The sequence below is a fragment of the Cucurbita pepo genome, chromosome LG11 (genome assembly GCF_002806865.2).
Source record: "Cucurbita pepo subsp. pepo cultivar mu-cu-16 chromosome LG11, ASM280686v2, whole genome shotgun sequence".
Classification (NCBI taxonomy): domain Eukaryota; kingdom Viridiplantae; phylum Streptophyta; class Magnoliopsida; order Cucurbitales; family Cucurbitaceae; genus Cucurbita; species Cucurbita pepo.
Window position 1 is genome coordinate 26486 of NC_036648.1, and position 25882 is coordinate 52367.

A 25882-nucleotide genomic window follows, 5' to 3' on the forward strand; every position below is an offset into this window, starting at 1 on the left:
TTTTTTTTTTTTTTTTTTTTTTTTTTTTTTTTTTTTTTTTTAAATAAGGAACACTTTTTTGTTAATTATTTGGGCGATAATTTCTTTAATTTCTTATATTCCTTCTATTTTGTAAATTTGTTTCACAATCTAGCTGGCATTCTATTTTGTAAATTTGTTTCACAATCTAGCTGGCAATGGCAATAAAAAGACAGCTGCAATGGCAATAAAAAGACAGCTGCAATGGCAATAAAAAGACAGTAAATTTAGTGGGTATAGACATTTGAAGATTTAGTGGGTATAGACATTTGAAGAGTAGGAAGAAAGACTAGCTGTTAAAAGACAGATTTCTCACTCACAAATTAGTAGGTGAAAGACAGAATTTTTATTAAATTAATAGGTAAAAGGCAGATTTCTTAGGATTGAAAGCTTTCTTTCAAGTTAAAGAGTTGAGACTTTCACCCTTAGATATCGGAGGGTCTTTGTCCTTTCTAAGTTTTAAGGGACAGATTGCATTGTCATTTCTGAGTTATATTTGAAGGTCATCTTTGTCATTTCTAAATTTTGAATTTTGAGTGGCAAATTACATAGTCTTGTTGTTGACTCAATTTAGAACAAATCCAAATACTGTTTCTAGATCTCAGACTAATCTAATTATACTCCTATCACTTAGTTAATCCAAATGTTATATAAATAGATGTTAATTCTTTTGATTTAAAAGTTCTTGAATAAAAAAGAAGCCGAAAGGATTCTTTCAAAATTTACACCAATAAACTCACATTTTCAGAAAATATATTCAGATTTAGTCCCACCAATATTGTTTTGGAAAACATAAATTTAGAAATGGATCAGATACTAAACATACCCTGGGTTCGTTGATGATGCTTTTGTCTGTTTTTGACCCGAAATAGGAGCCGAGAAAGTGAGGAATGGACTGATAAACGCTTTATCTAAATAAAACTCAATTCACGACCAAAGAAAATGAGGTTAGATTGGGTACGAAAATCCCAAGTGAACAGAGAAGAAGTTAAAAAATGAGCCAAACTCATAGCTAAATTGATGGTCCAAAACTTACAAGAACAATATCACCATGCATTTTGCAACATCTACACCTGACCGAATGTGGCAGGATTATCAAACTGAGTGACAAGGACTCGGATGGAAACTAGTCATGTTTGGCTTAGCTTAAGATAATTGTGCAGATAAAAATATAACAATAGAACACAGTTCCCAATTATTCTATGACATTGCTGAGATCTCAATATCCTACTTTCTCTGCAAAACTTTTTACCAGCAAAAGCATATAGGGATATCCTGTCACCTATCATCTCTATAATGGTTTGTAAACTAGGGAAAAGTGAGAGAATCACATACTGAAGTAGGAACATCCAACTCAATTTGTAACCAAAAAACATACAATATAACCAAATCTGCTTCCCACAAATTCCACGTCTGGTAGCGAAACTGAAGGTACCGGCCATGTTATAGCGGTGTAGCAAATCCTGTGTGACACAAAATATGAAGAAAAATAAGGAGTAGAACTTGAAGCCACTTACACCTACAGGAACACAATCATAACATTTCTATTTCTTAAACACATATTCAGTCAAATAGGTTTAATAACTGTTCATTAATTTACATTTTTGGCTTCTCATCGAGTGTGTTTTCAGAGATGACTCATTTTTTAAGGAAAAAAATGAAATTGTTTTTTCCCTCCAGAAATTACATGTTGAGAAGTAAAAAAAACATTATTTGGGGATGGAGAAAGCAGAGGCATGAAAGTAGGAATGAAAAGCTGAAAGATCTTTCAAGAAATTATTTGGAAATGTCGCTGTGGGGTAATCCTTGAATGTTGGGTGTTCTTTCTTTCAATATTTCGAGTGCACTTACGCATTTAGTTATCATCCTAAGAATAATTTCAGCACCTAGCCACTAAACCGTCCAAAACCTCGCCCAAAAAGCTTAGAACCTAGGTGCTTCAAACGTGAAGTTCCACCACAATCGAGTATTATGGTCAGATTACTTTCTACTTCGATGAAATAAATTTGGATTTCTATTTATATTTGTAGGTATTTCATGGCTTTATCTACTGGCCATGAATTCATTAATTTTGGACCAGAAAACTAAACAGCGAGAGACAACCCCATCGGAGTTTAAGAACATCACTGAAGGATTTTAGAATCAAGAAATCTAGGAACCTTTTAGAGAGATTATTTGACTCTCACAATTTCGTAAGTTTTTATTCCCACAATTTGGTTTCTAGATAAAGATTCACATCAGTATTAACAGTCTTCAAGTAGGCTTAAAACCCCAATTCTGAAGAAAGACAATTCCTGAATTAATCATTATATTAAAACTCAGCATCATATACTTGCAAAAGAGCCATTTGTATCATGTATTTATCTAATTCTTTTCATAATTATTCTATTTCTAGAATTAACTGAAATCAGGGTGATGTAACCTAAGAGTGACTAGAGGAGAAATCTCCAAGAATCAATCAACAAGAAACTTTATTATGATCTAGATGTGAAATACATGAGGGGAACTCCTCTTTATAGGGAGTAATAATACACAGAAGGGATAGTAGAAAGAATTAACCTAATCCTCTCAAATTCTCCCTACCTCACGGGATGCTTTTTGTTGTAAAGCAAAGTTTACCATAAATTTTTGCTATATCAATGGTTGTGTTCATTATCACTTTGAAAGAAAATACTCCATGTAAAACCATACAATCTAGATATTGTAGAAAACTGGCCAACTCATGGGGTTATAAAATCACTATTTATCATGAGTATATTTTAAGGAATCAGTAGAAACTTGAAACTTTAACAACTCATGGAGTTCAATCAATGTTTGTGATTAGTATGTTTTCTGGAATTCGTGATAACTTAAAATGATGTACTGAGGCAGAAGACATTGAATTAAAAATTCTTGCACAGGCATCTAATTAGCATTTCAAATCTACAGTATATGTATTGAACCTCGTTAACAAACAAAAATTCAAACTCACGGAAAATTAGCAAAAACAATCTAAGTTCTTAAATTAACTCTAACCAAACAATTAGTCTTCTAATAGCGTAATTTAATATAGAAACTCAGAAATTAAAGGTCAACACAATTGCAAGGCAATTCTATAAATTTATCGCATGTTCTAATAGCGTAATTTAACATTGACGCAAGGAAGTAAGGTGGAAAGGTTACCTTCAGATAGACAACCCCAACTGTTGTTATGCAAAGAAAGCAGGGAAGTAAACAAGGCAGAAGCAGTAGCACTGTGCAATGGCATTAGAGACTGCACGCTTGACAACTCCACTGGAAGCCTAAAGGAGCAGCAGCATTGAGCATAAAAAATCTTGAGTCTTCATGATGATTATCTTCAGTAAGTATAGAAATGCATAGAATCGCAAAAATTCGATCGTGGATGGGTAAAAATAGACGAGCTAACCCAGTAAATGTACTTAAAGAACAGGGGCAACTACTTAGATTTTAGAAAAGAGAAACGATCACCTCTTTAGGGAAATAGAAACTGATAACATGGATTAAATCCAAGAAACTAGTTTTTTTTTTTTTAAAAAAAAAAAAAAGAGGAAATGGAAAAGGTTATGGCCATTGAAATTGAGAAATACCAAATCTTGGAGCCGAAGAAAACGGCATTACATTACTGAATTATATATTTCCAACATAACTCCAAATCGAAAAGGAGCGAATACCATAAGTAAAGCAAAACAACCAAAAACATACCTGAAGTTGGTAAGCTTCGGAACAGAGAAGCGGGAAGATGCGGACGGCTTTGCAGAAGGAAGTGGCGCAGACATCGTAGGTTTGGACACAAGATGAGACGCAGAGGGGGAGGAGGAGGAACGTTGAAGGAGGGTTCTTGCGGAAGAGGAGGAAATTCGTAGGGTTTTCCAGGTAGAGCAAGCCGCCATATTTGTTTGGCTGTCTGTGTGAAGCGAGAACTTGGAAGTAAGAACTGGAAGAGGAGCGATCTGATAGACCTCTGGGACGAAAACTAAGGCTATGGAGTTTCCTTGGGCTGTTCCAAACTGGGCCTGCGTCTGCTTGCCCTCAAAATTGTTGACTAATTCGAAATTAGGCTATTCAATTTAAATCTACACTCTTTTTGGGGAACTAAAGGTGCACTGAGCTATACCAATTTGAGAGTTGGGAGAGATAGAGATGGCAATTTCAAAATTACTTTTAATCCTTAGTAATTTATTTCAAAAATACTTTGGGCTTTTAAATTATTATTATTTTATTTTTTGTTTCAATCTGTAACTTCAAAAGAAAGTTTGAGGGAAAGATATAATAGTAGGGTCCATCTTCAAAAACGAAAGTATAATCATGTCTAAATTTAATTTGTAAATGGACAGGCCGCTATAAACAAAATTCCATAATTATAAATATGTATATATGTCGCAGTCCAACTCCTTTTTATTATAAGCCGTCCACTCAAATGTTGACGAGACTTCAACAAGTAGCACACGGAAAGAAAAATAAATAATAGTTGGTAAAAATGTTACAAATGAAAAGAGGAGCAAGAAAAAATAGTTGGGTGGGCGCATGTGACAAGATGCCTACATGTTTAGATTCCCAAGCGCAAAATAGAAGCCAACGCCATCCTCCTTGTCTTCTTTATCCTCACCATCCCCAAAACACATCCACAAACACATCTCTAAATCTTATCATTCACTTAGCAAAGTAGTCCCAATTTTTATCACAAAAATGAAAATTGAGACTCCAAAATTCCCTTTTGCATCACTTTCACATAGTTTTAGGTAAAAGAAAAAAAAAAAATAGTGACTTATTATTAATGGTAAGCAAGTGCAGGCAAGGCACAAAAAGTGTTGGTGGTGGAGAAGAGAGGGTGTTGGCGGTGGTGGAGAAGAGAGGGTGTTGGCGGTGGTGGAGAAGAGAGGGAAGAGCATATCCGGTATATGAAATTCTGTGAGTCAACAGTACAGATAATAAATGATTAGCTATAAAAAAAATGAAAAAGAAAAAGAAAACGAAAAAGGAGAAGACAAGTTTTAAAAAGAGTCCCAACGGGCAAAGTGTGTGTGAGCTGTCTGATGGCAGATCCCCCTCGCAACACAACAAAGATATGGACACAGGACCACCTCATCTCTTCTCTTCACAATTTGAGTTCGCTTCCATTTCTTCCACAAAATTAATTTAAATCACTTACAATTAATTACATTTACCCTTTTTCCAAATAACCAATTCCCAAATTAGTGCGGGTAAACGTACAACTGTTGAAGGTAAGCCAAAACGGAAAAAAAAGACTTGACAGAAAATATTTTCTCTATTTTGCATTCAATTGGAAAGTGAGAGAGCTTCCACTTATAATTCACCTTTCGTCCCCGGTGCGGCGACCGATCAGTCCGCCACACTCCACGTCATGTCATTCTCGAAGATCCAGTGGCACACCTCCACCCGACCGGGGGCGGATCCGAGAGCTATGAAGGCCCCGTGAGCGGGACTCCAGGCCGAGGTGTCCAGGTGACAGATGGCAACTCCGTGGTTGATGGTGGCTTTAGAGGTTGGATCCAGCAACTCCGCCTCGTACACCCGAACTTTGGGCACGGAGTGGCAGTAGTAGAGGAGGTAAGGGAACAGGCTCTGGTGGCAAGACACCGACTCCGTCACCTTCCCTCCCTCAATCCCTTTCACTGCCCCAATCATTATGTTCCCCTTCGACCCCTTCGTGTTCTCCGTCGTCCGGACCACCACGTTCCTCCCCAGCACCGACGTCGCGAAGTCTATCATATCCTCCACCGAACCCACGCACCGCTTCGTCTCCCCGGCGCTGGGCGTCCTCTCGCAGTCCCTAAGCGTCTCCGTCATCATAGTCTCCATCGACGAGTTATCCCCTGCGTGGAATATCTGCTTCATCACCTCCAGCTTCGAACTCGAGAAGGGTAGCTTGGACAGAATAGATCGGGGCAAGAAAGACCTCTTCGGCATTTTATCTCTGATGTCCGGCATCGCCATCACCGTCCCCTTCCTCAACATCGACTCCCGGAAGAACTTCCCGGGCTCTACCCACCTCTTCGCCAAACTTTCGCTCACCGACATTTTCGCGCCCCCAGAGCTCACATTGCTGTACTTGGCAAAGCTAATTCCCTGTTTTGCGTAATCCTTGAACGTCGTATTCACCCCATACGTCTTGAACCCCACGCTTTGCCCATTCCCATTCTGACCATAGCCACTAAATTTGTCCGTACCCTCGTTGAAGGATTTCCCATAATTTGCGAAATTAACCTTGGCAGAGTTGGAGTTTTTGGAGTAGGACTGGAATGAATCGTCCCCCACATTGGCCTGGTCCCTGTAACTAGAGAAGCTTTCAATCGCTCCATTCCCACCGTCGCCATAGCTCCTGAAGTTATTCTGTGGGTTGTTCTGCTCGTTGCCGTAATTGGTGAATGTGTCGTTAGCACCATTTCCGTTTGCCCCGTAGCTTGAAAACCCTGAGCCTACTACGTTTGCGTTGGTCCCGTAGCCAGTGAACTCGTTCGGACCCCCATTTCCCCGTTTCCCATAGTTGACAAACGACTGATCTCCGGCGTTTGCGTTCTCGCTGTAGCTCTTGAAGGATTGAGATCTTCCAGTGGCATCACTGGAGTAGGTGGTGAACCGGAGATTGGGGACATTGACGGATTGTTCGTAGGTTGTGAACCCGCCGTTGCCTCCGACGGCTTTGGAGGCATAAGTGTTAAAGCTCTGGTCGGGGACGTTGGTATCAGTGCCATAGGTGGAAAATTGATCGGTGTGGCCCAGGGCCTCGTGGCTGTAGCGCCTGAAGGAATCGACGACCACATTGTCACCATTGGAATAGTTTTTGAAGGAGTCGATTCCACCAGATCTTTGGGTGCCGTAAGTGGTGAAGTTCTTATTGGAATACACGGCAAAGTTGGAGGTGCTGTCGTGCTTGGCCAAAGAGGGGGATAAATCAGGAAAGCAAAGCAAGTTAGCGGCGGAGCAGAACTCGGGGAGTCGGGAGGAGAGAGCATTTTGAGCTGCAAGTTTGGCGAAGGCCGCCGACTGCACTGCCGTCAAGGGAGAGACCTTGGAGAAGAGAAAAGTGGGTTTTGGCAAATCATTCCGCACCTCCTTGTTCCAATAACGATTCAGAAAAGCTTTTGGGGTGAAGGGGTTGTCCTCGTCGGCGGCCGCGGGAACCTGTTTCCAGAACCATACATTACAATTTACAATTCACAATACACTCAGGGATGAGGAGAGGGAGAGGAAGAGGAGGAGGAGGAGGAGGAGGAGGAGGAGGAGGAGGAGCAGCAGCAGCAGCAGCAGAGGGATTAAAAAAGCTCAAAGTAAAGTAAAGAGAAATAAACAGAGAAATGGATATGGACTTACATTGAGCGGTGAAAGCAAGAAGATAAAGAGATAGAGGAGAACCAGAAGGGGCGCGGGTAATGTATGCATTTCTCTGAAGAGTTTTGTTTTTAGTATTCCACGGAGGAGGAGAGGAGAGGAGAGGGGGTGAGATTTGGGAATGTTGGCGTGCGGTTGCAATTGTAGGCAGAAATTTATAGTGGTTTCCAGATACCCAAATATTATATTTATGGCCTTTTCTTTACTTTTTTGGACTTCTGTTGCTGCTATCTCTACTGCTTCTTCCCAATTGCAACCAAACCCGTACGCGTCTATATGCGTTGATTTTTCAAATCCCAAACTTTAGTTGGATCATCAATTTATTATTTAACACTTATACACTGATTTAATATGGGATTGTTTTCTTTATGTGACGCCTCCCCGCTTTCCGCCCCGCCTCTCTACTCTCAATCTCGCCATCGCAGCCCATTAAATTATTCAAATAGGGATGACGCGAATTAGAAGAATTTATCTTAATTATGCGCCATTGCCCCAAAAAAAAATAAGGACACATGACAGCCACACAATAGATTACCCTCAAAATTCATCACACTTGGAACAAAAAAAAGAAAAAAAGAAAAAAAAGGCCGATAGTAGAGGACAGATAGGGAAATGGCGGGGGTAGTTTCAGAAGCCGCGTTTTCTAAAGTACACGTGTCCTATTTTGATTGGTACTACTCCAACTTTTCAATTTTTTAATATTAATTTATTTTCCGTTAGGGGAAAAATGAGTAGAAATGCAAGAATCCAACTATGCATTATTGGAATCATTAAAAATTTCTCTCCATTATCTTGGACACGACAGTGACAAAGCTCGTGACAGTCCCTCATCGTAAATTCCAAGCTATTCTTTGGATAATTTCGTCATTCTCCCCCTTTCTGTCGCCAAAAATTAAGGAGTATCTTAATTTCAGATCAAAATTTGTATAAATACTTTGTAAAAGTGTGTATCATTCATTATGTATTATCCTTATTTATATAAAATCGTAATTTCATTGGTTTACATGGTACAAGTACAGAGGGTGCCATGCTCATAATTTCGTTTCTCCTTTCCCTTCATTTTAATTATGTATAAATATATTAAACCACTGGTTTTAAGAAAATAATAATAATAATGGAAGAACGCATGTCAGTCATTGTCAATGCATGTACTATTTTTGCCATTACCAAATATTAATTTATTTTCTATATTTAATTGGGATTTAATTTAGAATGAATTCTGGGTGTAAGCCTCCTTCTTTAAGTTAACGCCAAAAACAAGGTAAGGAATGGGATAAAAAAAATGCAAAAAATTAAAGAAATTTAGCATAGCAGTTTATAAATTGAACACAGCTTTGAAACATCTTTCAAAGAGACGTTTTGCATATAAATAATTATGAACAAATGTGTACAACTAAATTACTCATCCAATTTTATTGGCCAAATCGAATACAACCAATTTGTTCGAGTGAGAATGTAATAGTTGGGTGTAAAGAAAATTGTTTCGCCTCAGCTAAAAAAGAGATCCTTGGTATTGACATATAAGTAAGGCAATCACCTGTAAATAATTTAAAAAAAAAAAAACATGAACACATTCAATTGGTTACTCTACTTGGTATGATGTTGTTTAATGGGAAGAAAAAGTTTAGCGTCTGAAATGATGCAATTGCAAATGCAACAAAAATGTGGTGATTTTAAAAGAAAACGCATTAAGTGATCATTCCATTCTCATCCAAACTCCAAACTTCACCTCCGAAACGACAACCCAACCACTTGACTTTAAAGGGATGTTTGGGAGACTTAACCCTGCGCCTACGCCTATTCCTATTACTCCTCTTCTGTTTCTTAAATGTTAGGTAAATCAGAAGGCTTATCAGAGAAATCAAAAATAAATAAAAGGGAAGTGGGAAAGATGGTGGGTGTTTGACTTGTTTCAGTGGCAATGCGGTTACCTGCCACTGTCCTTCAGCCACATGGGTGCTCCATAAATACTAAGTGTTCATTAAATGGTATTGCCATAAACATGAAATGATGGATGCAGTGTTTTGGTTGGTGACCCACTTCATGTTGAACCACAAGTTGGCTCAATTAATTTCTTAGAACGCCTTTGAACGCTTCCCTTTCCTGGGGAAGGAACCATCCTGATTAATTTGATTTGATTCCCCCTTTTTCTAAAAACTGTACACATTTTGTGATGCTAGAATCCGATTAAGAAAAAGAAAACGAATGTCTCCTTAAGTAATTATCTGAATTGGCCTAATAATATAATGCATGTGATCTCACATGCGCTCCCATTTTGGATCCTAAACTAATTAACTTCAACCCAAAGTAAATGCAAAGGATCCTGTTTTTGCACATTCCACCAACTACAACTCTACAATAACAACGCCTCTGCTGGCATCATTATTATTATATTCTTTCAAAATTTCTTTCCCCAGTCTTACTTAGTGAGCTTCTCTCATTGTTTAAACCAAATCCTTTATTTTTCAATTTAAAAAGAAGAACTATAATTGGGTTTAATGATCATAAAGTTTCCGTCTTTGGATCCTGCCCATTTTTGCATTTGCTTTTTCAATGGATCAAAAGAAGTGCAATTATTATAAAGTTGGTTCGCCCCGCTGATAACAATGTTCTACCAAACTCCACAGACTAATATAATAGCCCATGTTTTGATACTGATAATAAAAATAAAGGACTTTTTGCCTTTGCCAAGTGTGAGTTATGACAAACAAAAGGATTCGGGATTACTTTGTGTTTATCATGTTGTTAACTGGTAGAATGATCATATTGGACTAAAAGAACCTGGTGTTCAACACAAATGAAGTAATAAAGCAGACAACTGGGTAAGGTAGTGNTTTTTTTTTTTTTTTTTTTTTTTTTTTTTTTTTTTTTTTTTTGCGAGTAGAACCCGCCGGATGCTTTCAAATCAAGTTTCATGCATTCAGAAGCATGTCCACCATATGATTGCTGGAATAGCTTTACCTTTGTTGCCACAAAATAAAAAAAGAGCACTTACTTGAGTCTTTTGTTTTCATTTAGTATTGGATGTAGCTTTCACTGAAGTATTAACGCCTTTCGAAAATTTAAATGTGATTGGTAATTTTGCTTCATTAACTAGACCAAAAGAGAAGAACCGTAAAAATATCTCGAATTGGCATGTAGATTCAATCCACATTAACCTGAAAATTTCAATGAACTATGAAGTAAAAACTCCACTAATGTCATGATATTGTTATGGTTGGAGAACACAATAGTGTTGGCACTAATCATGCAACCAATAGCAAAAAGGGAAGAGCACCCAAAAGTGGATGGGAAAGAGGCAACTTCATCATGGGACGCACGGCCTCTGCTTTCATTTTGAATGGATGAAGGTTGGTATATATGTAATTCGGTTGACCACTACAACCGTGAGATTCGTGGATGGGGGCCCAGAATAAGCCAGAAACGGGGTTGCAAGTGAACGCTCCGGACTCCTAATTAAGACCACCACAGACACTATTAATAGAATTTAAAACCATTTGGTTTGACCAAACAGATGAAGACGAGACTATGAGTGCCCTGGTTCCCGGTAGAAATGCGATCATAACCAAAAGATAAAGTAATAAAGCACTTCTTCTAGTTGAAGCCTTTGGCCATCCAATCATTTGAATGCGGTATCATGTTGGAGAACAGAGCTATTTCAAATAAGATACAAAGATATGCGAGTAGTGACATAAGATATTAGGCCTCCAAATAAACATTGTTTCAAATGATGATTGTGCATGACGTCAAAGAGACGTAATGCATTTACATAAATACTTCATATGATCTCCATTTTCCCCTCACTGTTTCTCCTGTGAATTTTACTTGGAAATTCCTGGATAAACTCCCCAACAAATCTACGAGTTTCTCGATTAGACTATGATCCACAACCATTGTTCATTATTTCCTAAACTAATGGTCATGAAATCCTCACTCTTTGGGAGTAATCAATCATAAGCTTTAACGGAGGCAGTCAAGTTGGCATCGACCTTGAATTTTCAAAAACATAAGCTTTAACGGAACAAGGTGCTAGTCTTGTCATCTGATGATAGTTCGCGATATCATAAAGTGTTTTCATAAGCAATAAAATACTAGACAAACGAAAAATAGAAAAGCCAGCCAAGCCTTCTTCCATCAACTGAGCCATCACCCACCTGTTTGTAGATCCCAACGGTTCCACCAATTGGCTGCAGGGATGGAAATCAACTTTCGTACTGGCTTCCATAATTCTATTCCCTAATAATGAACTTGTGCGAGCATTTTCGACACCCCAACGGAAACTCGTGAGTTTGTAGCTTGATTTTTTTATTTTATGGTCATGTTGCAGCAGGAAAATGAACATGATCACAAAATTCACTCTTCCACAACATTCACGAGTTCATATTCAATGAGTGAAAGATTGTTATCTTCCTTAACAGTAAACGCAGCAGGCTCAGTAACTTCAACTCGGCCCCACCTGTCCACGGCAAGTCTCATTGATCCTTTAAACATGTCAATCTTAGCATTGCGCAGGGTAATAGTAGCACCTTCTTTCATCAAGTCCACTACACGGAAGAAAGCAACAACATGCGAGTAAATGAGCTACGGAAACTTTAATGCCATTTAAATATGTCCGCCAAAAGAAATACTCATTCAAATAAGCAAATAGAACTGTGGCTACGAGGGCAGATTCAATATTAATATAAAATCTTCTCTAAGGATTGGCTAACTAAACACGATAGGGGTCAGTTGGAATTAAAATCACAAGGTACATAACTTACAAAATTGTCCCGACTGCTTAAAGGGAATCCTAGATGACGTTATTTACTAATCTCATGAACAAAGGTAAGCTACACAAAGATAAGCTGAGTCAAATCACAGGCATATATTTTAACAACAAGAGTTTGACCGAAGAAAAATTTCATCTACAACATAAAACTATCCCATTCCTACACCACCTGTTCCCCTCTGTCAAACCATGAACCTACCTTGCATAAAATAGCATTCTTGTCCACCTCTTTCATCTGCCAATGCAGGAGGAGGAATAGTTTTCTTTGCAACAATAGAACTACAAAGTTATGGTGTTATTAACCAGTTTTCCATTCAACGATTCACCACTTCTATCTTTTCTTTTTCAGGAGTGAAAAAAACAACAAATACAGCAGCTCATTTTCTTACTCCCCCATACAATAAAATAGCCTACGATCCATTTGATCACTAAAGCATCCATATGTGATTAAAAAATACAATTAACATACAGTACTGTGGACGGTGACCACTCACTGGCATGCATAATCAGATCAAAATATAAAAAATGTGCAAATGCAATCAAGAGATGAAAGAAGCTGTGGAAGGAACACCATTAACAAACATTTGTGGACCTTATAGCACTAATTTCCCTCATAAGATCATTAAAAAGAANAAAAAAAAAAAAAAAAAAAAAAAAAAAAAAAAACAGAAGGTTCCTTCGAAATCTATTATTCTAAAGATTCGGCAAAGAGCTTATCCTTACAAATGTATGGACTTTACATTAATCCAACATCCGACATGCAATTGAGCTATTGAAGTGATTATCCAACTATTAGACATTACACCATATATATAACCGAAAAAGTATGAAGTTATAGTTATTTAAAAGGCAATTTTGTGTGGATGATTTATTTCAATTGCTGTTTTATTTCAACCTCTGTATGTACCGGCATTTAGTAAAAATCTAGTTCCTTGTATGTGAAAAAGGTTCCTCGTTAATTTTAAGACAACATAAAGCCACAAACATTTATGAAATCTTTAATAATAGGAAGTTGATATATCAAAACAACCTATACCTTTCACATTGAAATGTGTAAATACATTGTGGACGAGTGAGACACCCATATAAATCTGTTATGAAAACTCTTACCTGCATCTTTTCTGTTGCATGTGGATATCAAGAACCAATTAACGTCCAATGTTTAGTAATATGTACAGAATGAAAGCACAAATAAGAAAGTTGGCATGCTTCATACAAGATACAAGTACACAAATGATGCATGCTCACATATCGTTGAAATTTACCTTGATCATTTCTGGCAGTAAAAATGATCATTCCAGTCTCATCACCCACCAAGCATTCAGCAATTCGCATCTGACGGGCTTGAGGACCATCAGGACGACCCTTCTGCAATACCATCTTAGCATTCACAACCTTGACTATAAGAGTATGGCCACTAGTGCCCGGCCGAAGTTGGTCAACCTTGGTAAATACTGGTTTCCTTAGTCCAGGTTTTGATTCTGCCATTTCCGCGAATACAAATGCCTATTCATACCAATATATAAACAATAAGAAAACAGTTAGACAATAGAATGTAGTGAATAAAAAAAGGCCCAGAGTGCTAGCATATCAACAAGGTAGATGAAAGCCTCGGATTGATTAAATATACATGACAAAAAATGGGTGAAATAATTAAAATTATCCCTTCAAAGAAACACGATAAGATCGAAAAGCAAAGTGGAAAATTATTTTTCTTATTAATAGTTTAAATCTTTGAAGATCTCCGATCATTTCGACTAATCTTGAGACAATTGTCTTACTCTATTGCATTTGGTTTTCAAAGACACTGTAGGACCGTAAGTCTTATGCAGGTGGCTATGCACACTTTCCCTCTAAGCCTACATTTGACTAGTAGGTCAACCTACAGTGGTTAAAGAAAAAATGTTAAGTTGTTGGCAATTGGCATCAAGTTTTGACACGATTTTAATGGCTGCTTGATTATTCAAGCTTCTACCTCTGTATCTGAAAAATTAAAGATAATATAGAAGTTCTTTCAGTTTATAATAAAATGAACCAAGGTGACTAGAGAAACATTTATCTTTCTAACCAGAGCATTACTGTTCTTACACCCAACCAAAGATTTAGTGCATAGCTTTCTCAAATAACATGTCGTTTGTTCTTGTTCTTAATTTACCGCCAATCTCATTTTCTCCGTTCACTTCCAAACATCTAAATTTTCATCCCACCAACTAATCGTCCGTAAAGATGCACTCCAATGACAACACCATTAATCGCTTCTGAGCATTTAAAAGCTATTAATCGCTTAAACTCAAACGCTAATAATTAAAACCAAGGATACACAGTTTTTCATAACTTTTGTGTCCCGAAAAATTTCGTGAATCAAATGAAGGTGTATCAAATTACAGGAGGCCCAAAATGGCGCGTGCTCAAATAATGTTTCGAAGCATGCTTAAACCTCAATGAAAAACGTAAATTAGTTATAAATCAGCAAACTTAATGTTCTGCAAGTATTTCTCATCGCATTATATATATAAAATTTCAGACTTGAATGTCATAAATAGGAATCATAAAAAGACCATGCAAACCGAACAAGAACCACAAAATCACAACCTGAATGCCAAAAAAGTTCAGAAGCGCGAAGAGAAATATAAAATGTAAGAAGGAGAGGTACAAGAATAACTGGAACTGAAATTTTAGGGTTTAGAAATCACCTTTTACGGGTGGTAGAGGCAAAGACGAAGGGAGAAAAAGGAAGCCGATCTGATTTCAGAAACGTAGCCGTCAAAGTCTGGCTTGGAGGAAAGAAATAAAGTTGGTATGAAGTAACAACCGTCGATGATTGATCGTCAGAAGACTTTAATCGTGGTCGACCACGTGTCTACCCTTCGAAATTTAACCTTGTAACTCGGGGGGTACAAAACATAAAATTAGTAAAAGATAAAAGATTTAATTTATCCTCGGTAGGATAAGGTGCATAGAGATGAAACATGCGTATTTGAATCTGGCGTACATTATTTTTTAATTTGAAAATAAAGTATACTTTTCCTTCTATGATGAAGATGAAGCAGAAGTTGGATCCAAATAAATTATATTAAAGAAAAACCAAGAGAATCTGTTGGGCCGGGCTGCCGGCTTCGGGGTCACCGAAGGTTGAGTTCCCCTGGGCCTTAACAAAAACCTGAAAAACGATTCTGGGTAAAACTGGATGGAGCTGATCCCAACCCACGCCGAACAGATTGCTCCCTACTTTCTTCCCCATTTGCTTTCCACTGCATCATTATCCAGCCAACTCCAAGGTTCGTCCCCTTTCTACTCCCTCTCCTGCGCGCAGATCTTCGTTTCTTTTAACTGTTATAAATTCAGCTAAGCGTTTCCTTCCAATTATGTTTTCCCTTTATTGTGGAATTTAATTCTTTTAGATGCCCTTTGTCCGTGGTTCCTTGCTGACTATAGCTATTCAACAAATCAGATTAAATTATTTGATTCCAGGGCCGTGTCATCGAAGGAACGATTCCATTTTTCCACTAGCGAATAAAAAGTTTCAATACTATAAGCTGGGTTCATTATTTTCGTCTTTAATTAGTATCATTTGTCCGTGTTCATATTTCCTCTAGGCCATGGACAGTGGTTCGCAAGAAACGAGAACTCGAAGGTAATGGCAATTCTCTTCTCGGACAGAAGCTGCTGTATTCTTTCCCATCTAGCATGTAATATTGACACTGTTTAACCAGGCAGCATCCTGTTACTCAGAATTCCCCATCACTGGCAATCTCCTGTACAGCAAAATTGCCTCAAGATGTACAAATTTCGCCAATTACTGGGGATGACGAGCGTGGAGACTTCAACTCCAATAATGACTCGTCTGCATCTGGACTTCTCAAAACTTTACATATAGTAAGGAAAAAGTCCCACTTTTTTTCAACAATTTCTTGTTGTGTATAGAACTAAATTAACCTCTTGTTGCACTGCACCCATGTATTCTTGTTAGCCAACCAACCATCTATCTCTACCCCACATATCGTTGAATAATAATAATAATAATAATAATAATAATAATGATAACCACTTGTTACAACCATGTATTCTGGCTACCTTACGGCTTAGACATCGATATCCTTTTTCTTCTCAATTCCAATGCTCGTGGTTTTGCTATTATACTCAAACCGGATATCCCCGAGATGCTGTCTTAGGATCGTTACAATCTTTTCATTTTCAGTCAACAAGACTAATGGATGATTTTCTCGCACTTTCAAAGAGTAACACGGAGAAAGATCTTGAGACCTGTGGGATTCTTGGAGCCCATTTAGTAAGATTTCCTACACTTTCCATTGAAGCTGGAGTTATAATGTGTGTGTGTGTGTACATATATATTCTTACCATAGAGTCATTGTATTTGGCTTCTTGCATGTCTAAAGATTACTCGAATAATTTTAAATTGACCTTTGATCTTCCATCTGATATTGTCCTCAAAACTCATTTCAGTTCTGTGTATATAATTATTGAGTTGGCTGTCTCATGTCATTCAGAGGTTCAAATAACTTTACTAAATGTTGACTCATGGCTGTGTTACTTTTTGGAGTTGTAACGAACGTGGGAGTAGGAGATTTGAACCTCTAGCCTCTTGAGGACGTTTTTTTTAACCAATTGAGTTGTGCTCAAGTTGGTTCGTGTCGATAATATCTCTGTCGTTCCAAAAGCTAATAGTCACATTTATTAACAACAACTTCACGTAAGGAAATGAGATTTCAATAATTTGAGTTTCCGATGCGAAGCTAGTTTTGATGTGTTGGTGGCATTACCTTTGTTCTTATCGTCCCCTTCCCTGAATTTCCTAAATTACATTCTGGAGAATTGTACTTAAAATGTCATGACACCACTGGCATGGGAAATCGATTCCTTGTATATTTTCCTTCTTCCCTTTTCTTTTGATATGCTCCTTGCCTTGCTTTATACGCTTTAATTGTGGGACATGTTTGTTTGAAATAAAGTTTTACGAACTTATATATATTCCCCCTTTCTGTTAAAAGCAGGAGAAAGAAACCTTCTATGTGACTACGCTTGTCATACCAAAACAGGAATCGACTTCCAATTCTGTTAGATCATCGCCTCCCTTGACCTTTATTCTTTGGTTTATATTGAAAACCGCCCTCTAATGTTCTTACAGGCCGTACTTGCTTCTGTCTTCATACCAAATGACAGTGCCAAGCTATAAACGAGGAAGAAGTCTACGCAATTCATAGCGAACGATCCCTTTGTCCAGTTGGATGGATTCATGTATGCTGCCCAATTGTACATGCCTATACTTTTCCCTCATAAATATTTGTGCCTATTGGACAAGTATGATAACATCTCAGCTTCATGTTTTAGCTTCCAATTATAAGCTTGTGAGAATACCAAGAGAAAAGTCCCAATATCTTTTGACAATTGATTTGGTGAAAGCTTTCATTGAGTGGATATTAATAAGATGAAAACTACTTACTTGCTTTTCCTTTCTATATCTATATGTATTATGATGTTCACACTTGTGACTTTTGAGCAACTGTTAGTAAATATTCCTGAATTGTCTCCTGAAAATATTAATATAAGCATATGTATTTTCTAACCTTTAAAGCCTTTCCCTTTTTCCCTTCTGAAAAATAAATTCCAGACGCATCCTTCACAGAGTTGTTTCATGTCTTCAATAGATCTGCACACTCACTATCCATATCAGGTAATGTCTTCTTTATAACCACCGAGGTAGCTGGTTAGCTAATAACTTCGAATTAAATCATTGTGAATGCCCTTGATTGCCATTGTCATTGATTCCTCATGAAATTGACGGTTGTCTTTTCATCTGAGTCGTGTAAAACTTGAAATCATTTGCATCCCACAGTTTATCCCTTTGTTTTTTTGGTTGAGCAGGTAATGGTGCCTGAGGCTTTCGCCATTGTCGTTGCTCCAACAGATGCATCAAGGTAGCCATCCAAAGTGCCAATTGGTGTGAAACTCAATTGCTGTGTTCAACTTATAATTGATATGGTGGAAGCTGTTTGTTGTGTTTTAGGAGCTTTGGAATATTTCGACTGAGTGATCCTGGTGGGATGAAGATCCTGAGGGAGTGTCAAGAGGATGGTTTTCACCCTCACAAAGATCCAGAAGATGGCAGCCCCATTTACGAGCTCTGCTCTAATGTCTACCAAAATTCCAACTTGAGATTTGAAATCATTGACTTGCGTTCATGATGCAATGCTCCAAAGCGGTTTTGGGTTCGGTTCATAGTACGAAAGAATCGCACTCTGTTTTTATGTCCAAGTTTAGAATGACAGTGAATTGAGAATTTAAGCTTCCAATGGCTCGCATTATTAAATGTTGAGAATTGTAGCAGTGTTTTGGAACCCAAGGCCTAGGGATTATGGAGACTTGTTTGATAGATATATACAAGAAAGTGTTGAAGTTACAGTTGGTAGTTACAAAATTCAAGATGAATTAATTCTCTCGCATCGCATTGTATTGCTAATGCCAAAATTATGGGTTGGGGTAGAAATATTTACATGGAAAATGAATGTTGATTTAAAAAGGATGAACATTTTTACTGAATCCATTGACGGTGGTGAAGAAGCCAACCAAATCTTGGCGGTAGGGGAGATAGGACTTGCGCTTGTGGGCTTGGTTCTGGGCTCTGCTTCTGACGTAGTGTGTCTCGTGGGCAGAGGCTGCTGTCTGGGGTTTGAGGCGGTTGACTTTTGGAGCGGAAGCAGAGGATGGTGTTTGAGGTTGAAGCTTGTGGGGCTTGTTGTCGGGGGACTTGGGGGAACTGGAACTAGAGGGTTTGCTCAAGAAAACGTATGCGTCTTTGCCATCGCTGCTGCTTCGGTGCATCTTCATAAATTCCCGGAATCTCCAGAGCTTGGAGAAGCCCGTGGAGTTGCTCTTCTCGCCGAGCCCTGCCGCCGAAGGAGACCACTCACAGTAGGTGCCCTCAACAACGCCCTCCACCTCCAACTCCAACTCCAACTCCGATTTGGGAGCCAGAGTATCGCGCTTTTCCATGAACACCTTCCTCAAGGGCGGGCGAAGCGATTCAGAATCCTTCTCGTCCACAAGGAGGAGGTCTCGATTGAACAGTGGGTACACGGGGCGGATCTGGCCGTTATAGAAGGCATCGTCGGCGGTAATTGGGGAGGAACCATCAGGATTGGCGCACACAAACGAAAAGTCTCCATCATCGTCATCATCTTCTTCTTCTTCACCATCCTCCACCCGTAATTTGTCGTCGAAAGCCAAGGATTCAAGGTCCCTTTCCATCTGCTCCGCCTGGCTGGAATTAGCAGAGACGCCCATGTTCATCTTTGTGGCGGCAGAATCTTCCTGATTTAAGGTTGTAGTTGCAGAAGAAGAAGAAGAAGGAGAGAAGGATAATAGCTCACCAGCGTGCATCTCCTCGTATCCAGAGTGGTAAAAATGGAAAATGGCGTTGGGAGGAAGAGATCGGAAACTATAAACGCGTGTGTGCGAGGGGTGTGGGTTTGGGTGCTGATGGGTGAGAATTTGCTCGGTTATTTAATAAGGTAGTTGCTTGGTGGAGACGACTATGAAGTTTCCAATTTTTGAGCGAGAAGTACTACTTTTGGCTTTCTTCTTTGATTCATTCATGGAATCCGAAGCAACCAACTTCTAGACTACTAAAAGCGAGTGAATTGTGTTCATTTTGACCTTTTTTTAGAACAAATAAATTTTATATTTACTGCCAGTTATAAATTATAAATTGTAATGGTTACTTTCAGACCTTTTATAAGTTCTTGGTGAAAATATTAATAGTCAATTTCAGCTCTACTAAGCTTTATATATATATATGTATATATTAAAGTAATGAGGTTTTTAGAGTCTTTTATTATTTATTATTATTTTCCTTGTAAACTTAATGAATATATAAGTTCAATGTTGAATTTGATTAAATAAAAAAACTGGATGAAATTTTATGAAAATTGCAATGCTTTCCATTTTCTCCATTTTTCTTGTTTGGCGGCGGTTGAGAAATTGTATGGGTGCTTCTTTTGTTCACACGTGAAACCGGACAGCTCACACAAGCTTTTTATTATTATTTTTTATGCAAGCTTCTAAATTGATTGACTCGGTATACTTCGAGAAGGGGAGGGATTTCGTCACCGGGTAAGGAGCCTCATTTGGCTGACAAGCATGCATTCCTGATCAGCAAGTCAAAGTCAAAAGATCGGATTTCATATCCATGGTTTAGGTGCAATCAATCCTCACCGATGACATAAGGAAGTGGATGGTTTTGTTTTGTTCATGACTTGCATGTTAAGGACTTTGGACATGCTATTGCTTTTTTTTTTCTTTCTTTTCTAATACTTCATTTCTTCTTTAAATATCATTGACCATATCCAAATTTATGCCATTTATTTTAATTAAATCTAGTTGACATTACTTTCTACTTGTAAGCCTTATCAATTTCACATAATCCATTAATATATATTCATTTATTAAATTAAAAAAAAAAAAAAAAAAAAGACCTTTAGAATGAAGAAAATTTTTATTATTCCTTTATTATTTTCTTATCCACCCAATAAAAATTTTAGATAACTAATTAAAAAATAGAAAAGAGAGAGTTTGAAATAATAACATGAAAATAAATAATAATATGAGAAGTATGTCTCACATAAGATAACATTATTTATTTAATAAACTCTTCAAAAATATCAATTTTATTTTCTCATTTACAGTACCATTATTTTCAACTAATAAGTTAAAAATTTAAAATTTAAAATAATGGCATGAGAAAAATGTTTAAAATGGATATGCGTGGAAAAAAAATGTTATATTTTAATATAGGCATATAAAATGTTATTCCTTTAGTTTAAAAGCTTAGAGTGGATCTCTCTCTAATTTTTTCTTAAAATAGTAAGTGTTTTTTTAGTTTAAAAAAAAAAAGAAAAAAAGAAAAGAATGGTTGGGTGAAAATAACGATTCAAGATCCACAAACTAGACGACATACGATCCACAAACCATTTCAGCTTAATCTTTGACGAAATGGGGACTTCAAAAAATGTACAACCGATAAGCCGACTAGTCTGAATCGGTTCGATTTCTTCCGTTATGAGACCCAACCGATCGGTTGGACCTAAAATCGAATCGAGCCGAACAAATATACACCCCTACTTCACTCGGTCCTCTCTCGTTTCTCTTCTTTTTCCTCTCGGTCCCTCTCTCGCCTCTCAGAGTCACAAGTGGGTTTCTTATCGCGCCAAATCCTCCATCCAGAAGCTCGCCTCGAAATATTGTCTCACGGCCACTCGCCATAACCATAGTTCCAGCAAACCTTCCCACTGCACGTCCTTATGTAATTCCGTGATTGAAGGTTGATAGTTATCCTTTTTTCCCCTTTTAATTTTATGGTTTGTCGGCTTCTATAGTTTAATTTGGATGTGTGCTTTAGTTTGTTTGTTTTCCTCTACTTTTCATACTCTGCTAATGGTTTGATCTGCGAGATTTCACCAGTGATAAATGCATTTATGTTGATATTTGTAGGACACTGAGAAGTTGATTGTTTGCACGATTTGATCAGATGGGAGACCCAACAATTTTGGATAGAATGCTTATTCACCTTCGTGCGACATGCAAGTATGTGATGTTGTTGTTATTATCTTTTTTCGGGGCAAGGAATTGGGAAGTCTGACCCCTGATATCAGCAATATGATTGAATAAGCACTCTGTGGACTTTGCAGCTCTTCATTTTTGCTCTTTTAGCAGTAGTTGTTTCTATGATTATGACACGCGAAATTTACTTCCTACTAGAATGGATGTGACCCCATTTTCATCTGCATCCAATCAATCCCTTCAAATAATCTATTTTCACTCCACTGTTGATCTCTTCCTTGATCATCTTGCTGTTATGCTTTCTATGAGGCGGCACCATGTTACTAACCTGCCATTTTCCGCCCAGGCAATCCATCTCATTGTGATTGCTCAAGCTGATAGTTTACCTTAAATTTAATTGTATCAATACTTCAACACTCTCCCTTCCTTGCTTGTGAGCTCGAAAAATTGTAAAAAACTCAACAAGTGGAAATTGATATTAATTGGGGTGAAAATAAGATTACAAAGGTTTGAATACATGACCTCTTGCTCTGAAATCATGTTAAATCACCAATAAACCCAAAAGCTTAAGCGGATAGGTTGTGGTAAATTTACTAATATCAATAACTCAACTGTCATAAGAACAATTTCTAGTTGCCTTCAAACATCTAATCCACCTCTCATCTGATGTTGTGAACTAACCTCATATCCATCTAGGCAGAGGAAAATGGAAAGAGGGGCCCTTTTAGTTCTCCTTAGATTAAAATGGAACTGTTAACATTTTGGGTTTCCACCCCTTCCGAACCCTCTAATCCAGGAAAGTCTTATATTTATTTTGGGTTCCCCTTAACAATCACTTTATTATATTTGAGAAGTTGAACTATGAGTTACTCTCTCTCTTATATTTATTTATGTTAAGCTTGGATCATTTCATCTATTAGTTTCTGTTGTTGGATGAGGATATTTGGAGTTCCATGTCCATGTTCCGTGAAGATAAGCATTTTTGTTCATTTTAGGCAAGAGCCGATTTTCTGAGTTGTATTTAGCATTATAATGGTCAAAGGTACATGATTAGGATAAACTTTTCTTCCAGAATGCATTCTACTTTTGTGAGATACGACTCTTTGTAGTCTGTTTTTTTTTTCTTCACAATTTTGCTTATTCCACATCCCTCTACTTGTTATAGATACTATACTGGTTTCCCAAAAGATCTTGGGCCTTCAAGGGTCATACATTTTACATCTGAACGTGAGTTTGTCCAGCTCCTTCATGAAGGTTATCCAGTCGTTGTTGCTTTTACAGTCAGGTACATGAATACTGTTCGTATTAGCACCTTCCTTTTGTTCTCTAGGTTAAATGCTCATGTTTAATTCTATAGAGGTAATTACACAAAGCATCTTGACAAAGTATTGGAGGAAGCTGCGGTTGAGTTTTATCCGACTGTGAAATTTATGCGTGTAAGTCATTTTCTTATGATAGGAGTACCCGACGTGCCATGATTTATTGACGTTTTTCTTTTCTTATCTTTTGACAGCTTCATTTCTTCTGAAGTCTAACTGAGTTATAGAACTTTTACAATGGTTTGTTTGATTTATTTTTATTTTTCTTATTATTTAATCACATTTGTCATCCTTTGCATCATTTTTTTTTTTGCCACCTATTTATTTTACTTTATTTCAGAGATTAAAATAGTAATAAAAAAACATTGCATTCTGTTTTTATTGACTTACATGTCTCTTGAGCATGCTTATATGTCTGGGGGTACGTCTCAAACTCCGCTTCCTCTAATTGATGCCCCATCTGTATTGAAATGTTTCTGCCTTTNTTTTTTTTTTTTTTTTTTTTTTTTTTTTTTTTTTTTTTTTTAAATGTTATTCGAAAATATATAGAATGACTTGTTAATGTTAATCTTATTGTGCATATCGAAATCACCATGCACAAATTTATGATTTCTCATTACAAGGTATCCATATAAGTTCCTTGATCTTCTTTAAGCCGTTTTCTTATGTTTCTTGTCATTTTTTTTTTATGAAAATGTTCCTTAAGCCGTTTTCTTAATTTCATTGTAACGGTCATTTTATCATTGTGCCTCTGTGATCCATGGATTTAGTCAATAGTTTGAAACAATAGACAACATCATAATATGCCACTGCATTTTTTGTGTTTACTTTCTTGTGACTTCGATCTCACGTTTAAACTTCAGGTTGAGTGCCCAAAGTATCCTGGTTTCTGCATTTCACGGCAGAGAAAGGAATATCCATTTATCGAGATGTTTCATAGCCCACAACAAGTAGGACTGCCCATCTGATTGTGTTTTGTCTTAGTTTGATTTCCAGTGTAACCGTATATGATTTTGTTTCCAATTCTTGATTAATGGGAAAATAAGCTCTTTCTTGAATAATGTGTGCTTACTTTTGTCAATGCTGTATACAATTTATCTTGAACTTTAGTTGGCCATAAAATGTGATAATGCATTTTTTTTAATATGAAACAGACAGAAGTAAATTCGTATTGACAAAAGATAACAGCTTAAGGGAAAGGGCTATGCTGCGATGGTGGCTTCTAGCTCTGTGGTCTCTATAGAACTTTCTTCACATGTTTGTATCCAGAACAAGTGGCTTTAATCCAACATTATTGTGCTTGCATTTCATTTCTTGCAAGCACAGCGAACCAACAGATAATGGAACCATTAATGAACATTGCTGCTTTAATGCTCAAGAAAATATTGACTATTTTTTTTTATTTAGAAGATGGATTTGTTCCATTTTACGTTGTTTTTACATTTAGAAACATTGTATTGTAAACAACAAGCTGATGAGAGATACGGTCTTAAATGGAAGCTAGGCAAACTCTATCAATACTGCCGTAAAATAGTACTTATCTATATGCTAAAAGAAAATGTGTATACCTTACCGTTTTCATTCTCAGTCCATTTATTAATGATTTGAATTCAATATTTTTTGTGCAGGCATCTAGCCAGGGAAAGATTTCTGATCCTAACATTACGAAGTACTCGGTGAAGGTTCTACCCGTAAGTTTTCATGCTCTGTTAACCTAAGTATACTCAATTTATCAATTCATTTCTCATTGCTGATGCTTTCACGTATGGTCATTGTCCATTTTCCACAGCATCTCCCCTTCTTACATCCCATCCCAGCAACACTAAAAGAAGTTTATGTAACGAACTTAACATTTGATTTGGATGTCCTGTTTTTTCACCTGATTTTATTAACATTATTTACCATTGAACATATGGTATTTTAAAATGATTGGCTGGCTTTTAAACCAAATAAGGCCTAATGAAGTTTTCTCTGCTGGAAAATATTGAAGTTCTCAATTCCGCAAGCTAAGCTTCTAATAGTAAACGGGATCCTTCACTGACCTATGTTTCTGTTTCATTGATTTGTTTATTTTCTTTTATCCAGTTCAACTATGACCCCAGTGCCTATGGATTCAGAGAGTTTTTTAAGCGTCACGGGATATATGGTCGCTGAATCAAAAGTAATACACGGTCAAGAGCGCAAAGCCTTTGTAACTTATCTGTGATTTTGAACTGGTTTGTGCCGTACATGATGGATACAAACTCCATAGATGTTTAATCTTTATGCCCACATGAAAAGTAGACTCATACAAGATACTTCCTGGTTTTCACCCTCGAGTTTGTATAACTAGGTTCGCAGGAAAGTTAGCCGTATATCCTCTATGTGGTAATATTGATATCTAATTTCTTTCCAAGGGGCCATCTTCAGAACATTTCATTTGCCTCTCTTCAGTATGAAATTATTTATTTGAAGTCAGTGGATTGTGACTCAGGTTCGAGGCCTTTTAGTACATGTTTCTTAGTTATGTAATTGTTTACTTTGGCTAGAAGAATATATAAAATATATAGTTGTTTTCTTTTATTATGGGAACTTTTTTTTACGAGAAAAGTACGTAACTAATTATGTCAAATTAAACAGTACTATGTTTTTTTAAAACAAAATATTGTTTCCAAACATTTTTAATTATCTTCATAGTTATCACAATAAATATAGTTCAAAGGTAATGTGGTATTTTCAAATCCTTGTTTACTTGAAATTCTTCATTTATTTTTTTAGGGATCAAATAGTGGATTAACCATAAAAAATTTACACAATCTTCTTCCATTTTTATATATTTTTAATAAAAAAAACTATTAATTCAAAGAATTTT

General features: G+C 37.1%; 6 protein-coding genes and 1 long non-coding RNA gene across 17 annotated transcripts in view; 3 read left to right on the plus strand and 4 right to left on the minus strand.

Annotated features, from left to right (window-relative positions):
- Positions 1-4071, minus strand: part of LOC111805899 (dual-specificity RNA methyltransferase RlmN) — a 10047-nt gene extending 5976 nt beyond the window's left edge. Inside the window, exons 1-2 of the mRNA XM_023691185.1 lie at positions 3721-4071; positions 3181-3299 (exon numbers count right to left, since the gene is read on the minus strand). Of these exons, the coding sequence (XP_023546953.1) occupies positions 3181-3299; positions 3721-3908 (307 nt within the window). The 5' untranslated portion in view covers positions 3909-4071. The remainder of the gene's footprint in view (positions 1-3180; positions 3300-3720) is intronic.
- Positions 4072-4925: 854 nt separating this feature from the next.
- LOC111805314 (polygalacturonase 1 beta-like protein 3) lies at positions 4926-7764 on the minus strand. Its single transcript, XM_023690322.1, has 2 exons — positions 7351-7764; positions 4926-7161 (listed from the first exon to the last, which is right to left on the minus strand). Exons 1-2 carry the CDS (start codon positions 7417-7419, stop codon positions 5359-5361), a joined length of 1872 nt encoding a protein of 623 aa, XP_023546090.1. The 5' UTR covers positions 7420-7764; the 3' UTR covers positions 4926-5358.
- Positions 7765-10050: 2286 nt separating this feature from the next.
- Positions 10051-10483, plus strand: LOC111805091. The gene is made up of 2 exons (XR_002816613.1): positions 10051-10190; positions 10253-10483. It is a non-coding gene; the product is annotated as an uncharacterized LOC111805091 (long non-coding RNA).
- An 851-nt stretch (positions 10484-11334) lies between these two features.
- On the minus strand, positions 11335-14935 carry LOC111805090 (uncharacterized protein At4g28440-like). Its single transcript, XM_023689983.1, has 3 exons — positions 14830-14935; positions 13402-13642; positions 11335-11912 (listed from the first exon to the last, which is right to left on the minus strand). Exons 2-3 carry the CDS (start codon positions 13622-13624, stop codon positions 11722-11724), a joined length of 414 nt encoding a protein of 137 aa, XP_023545751.1. The 5' UTR covers positions 13625-13642; positions 14830-14935; the 3' UTR covers positions 11335-11721.
- Positions 14936-15257: 322 nt separating this feature from the next.
- Positions 15258-18554, plus strand: LOC111805089 (AMSH-like ubiquitin thioesterase 2). 11 transcript variants are annotated; one of them, XM_023689971.1, is made up of 9 exons: positions 15260-15414; positions 15733-15770; positions 15869-16012; positions 16335-16424; positions 17146-17211; positions 17318-17407; positions 17766-17828; positions 18020-18072; positions 18162-18554. In XM_023689971.1, the coding sequence occupies exons 1-9, from the start codon at positions 15324-15326 to the stop codon at positions 18337-18339; spliced, it is 813 nt and encodes a 270-aa protein (XP_023545739.1). In that variant the 5' UTR covers positions 15260-15323; the 3' UTR covers positions 18340-18554. The 11 variants fall into 11 exon arrangements, with proteins under 11 accessions (XP_023545743.1, XP_023545749.1, XP_023545739.1 ...); XM_023689973.1 differs by having other exon boundaries at positions 15261-15414; positions 17318-17392; XM_023689972.1 differs by having other exon boundaries at positions 15262-15414; positions 17149-17211.
- A 15-nt stretch (positions 18555-18569) lies between these two features.
- Positions 18570-19716, minus strand: LOC111805087. The gene has a single exon (XM_023689970.1). It carries the CDS (start codon positions 19532-19534, stop codon positions 18668-18670), a length of 867 nt encoding a protein of 288 aa, XP_023545738.1. The 5' UTR covers positions 19535-19716; the 3' UTR covers positions 18570-18667.
- Positions 19717-21161: 1445 nt separating this feature from the next.
- LOC111804696 lies at positions 21162-25522 on the plus strand. The gene is made up of 7 exons (XM_023689449.1): positions 21162-21473; positions 21644-21736; positions 22878-22997; positions 23070-23148; positions 23895-23981; positions 24660-24722; positions 25117-25522. Exons 2-7 carry the CDS (start codon positions 21681-21683, stop codon positions 25183-25185), a joined length of 474 nt encoding a protein of 157 aa, XP_023545217.1. The 5' UTR covers positions 21162-21473; positions 21644-21680; the 3' UTR covers positions 25186-25522.
- The last annotated feature ends 360 nt before the right edge of the window (positions 25523-25882 follow it).

What these genes read in the sequence shown, in the direction of transcription:
- LOC111805090 (XM_023689983.1), bottom strand. Translation starts at nt 13,624, where the DNA reads ATGGCAGAATCAAAACCTGGACTAAGGAAACCAGTATTTACCAAGGTT. An exon ending in TACTGCCAGAAATGATCAAG is followed by an intron (nt 11,913 to 13,401) that starts GTAAATTTCAAC and finishes TCTTCCGTGTAG; the next exon opens with TGGACTTGATGAAAGAAGGT.
- LOC111805089 (XM_023689971.1), top strand. Translation starts at nt 15,324, where the DNA reads ATGGAGCTGATCCCAACCCACGCCGAACAGATTGCTCCCTACTTTCTT. An exon ending in ATTATCCAGCCAACTCCAAG is followed by an intron (nt 15,415 to 15,732) that starts GTTCGTCCCCTT and finishes TATTTCCTCTAG; the next exon opens with GCCATGGACAGTGGTTCGCA. An exon ending in AGGAATCGACTTCCAATTCT is followed by an intron (nt 17,212 to 17,317) that starts GTTAGATCATCG and finishes ACCAAATGACAG; the next exon opens with TGCCAAGCTATAAACGAGGA.
- LOC111805087 (XM_023689970.1), bottom strand. Translation starts at nt 19,534, where the DNA reads ATGCACGCTGGTGAGCTATTATCCTTCTCTCCTTCTTCTTCTTCTTCT.
- LOC111804696 (XM_023689449.1), top strand. Translation starts at nt 21,681, where the DNA reads ATGGGAGACCCAACAATTTTGGATAGAATGCTTATTCACCTTCGTGCG. An exon ending in TGTTTCATAGCCCACAACAA is followed by an intron (nt 23,982 to 24,659) that starts GTAGGACTGCCC and finishes TTTTTTGTGCAG; the next exon opens with GCATCTAGCCAGGGAAAGAT. An exon ending in ACTCGGTGAAGGTTCTACCC is followed by an intron (nt 24,723 to 25,116) that starts GTAAGTTTTCAT and finishes TCTTTTATCCAG; the next exon opens with TTCAACTATGACCCCAGTGC.
- LOC111805314 (XM_023690322.1), bottom strand. Translation starts at nt 7,419, where the DNA reads ATGCATACATTACCCGCGCCCCTTCTGGTTCTCCTCTATCTCTTTATC. An exon ending in TCTTGCTTTCACCGCTCAAT is followed by an intron (nt 7,162 to 7,350) that starts GTAAGTCCATAT and finishes TTCTGGAAACAG; the next exon opens with GTTCCCGCGGCCGCCGACGA.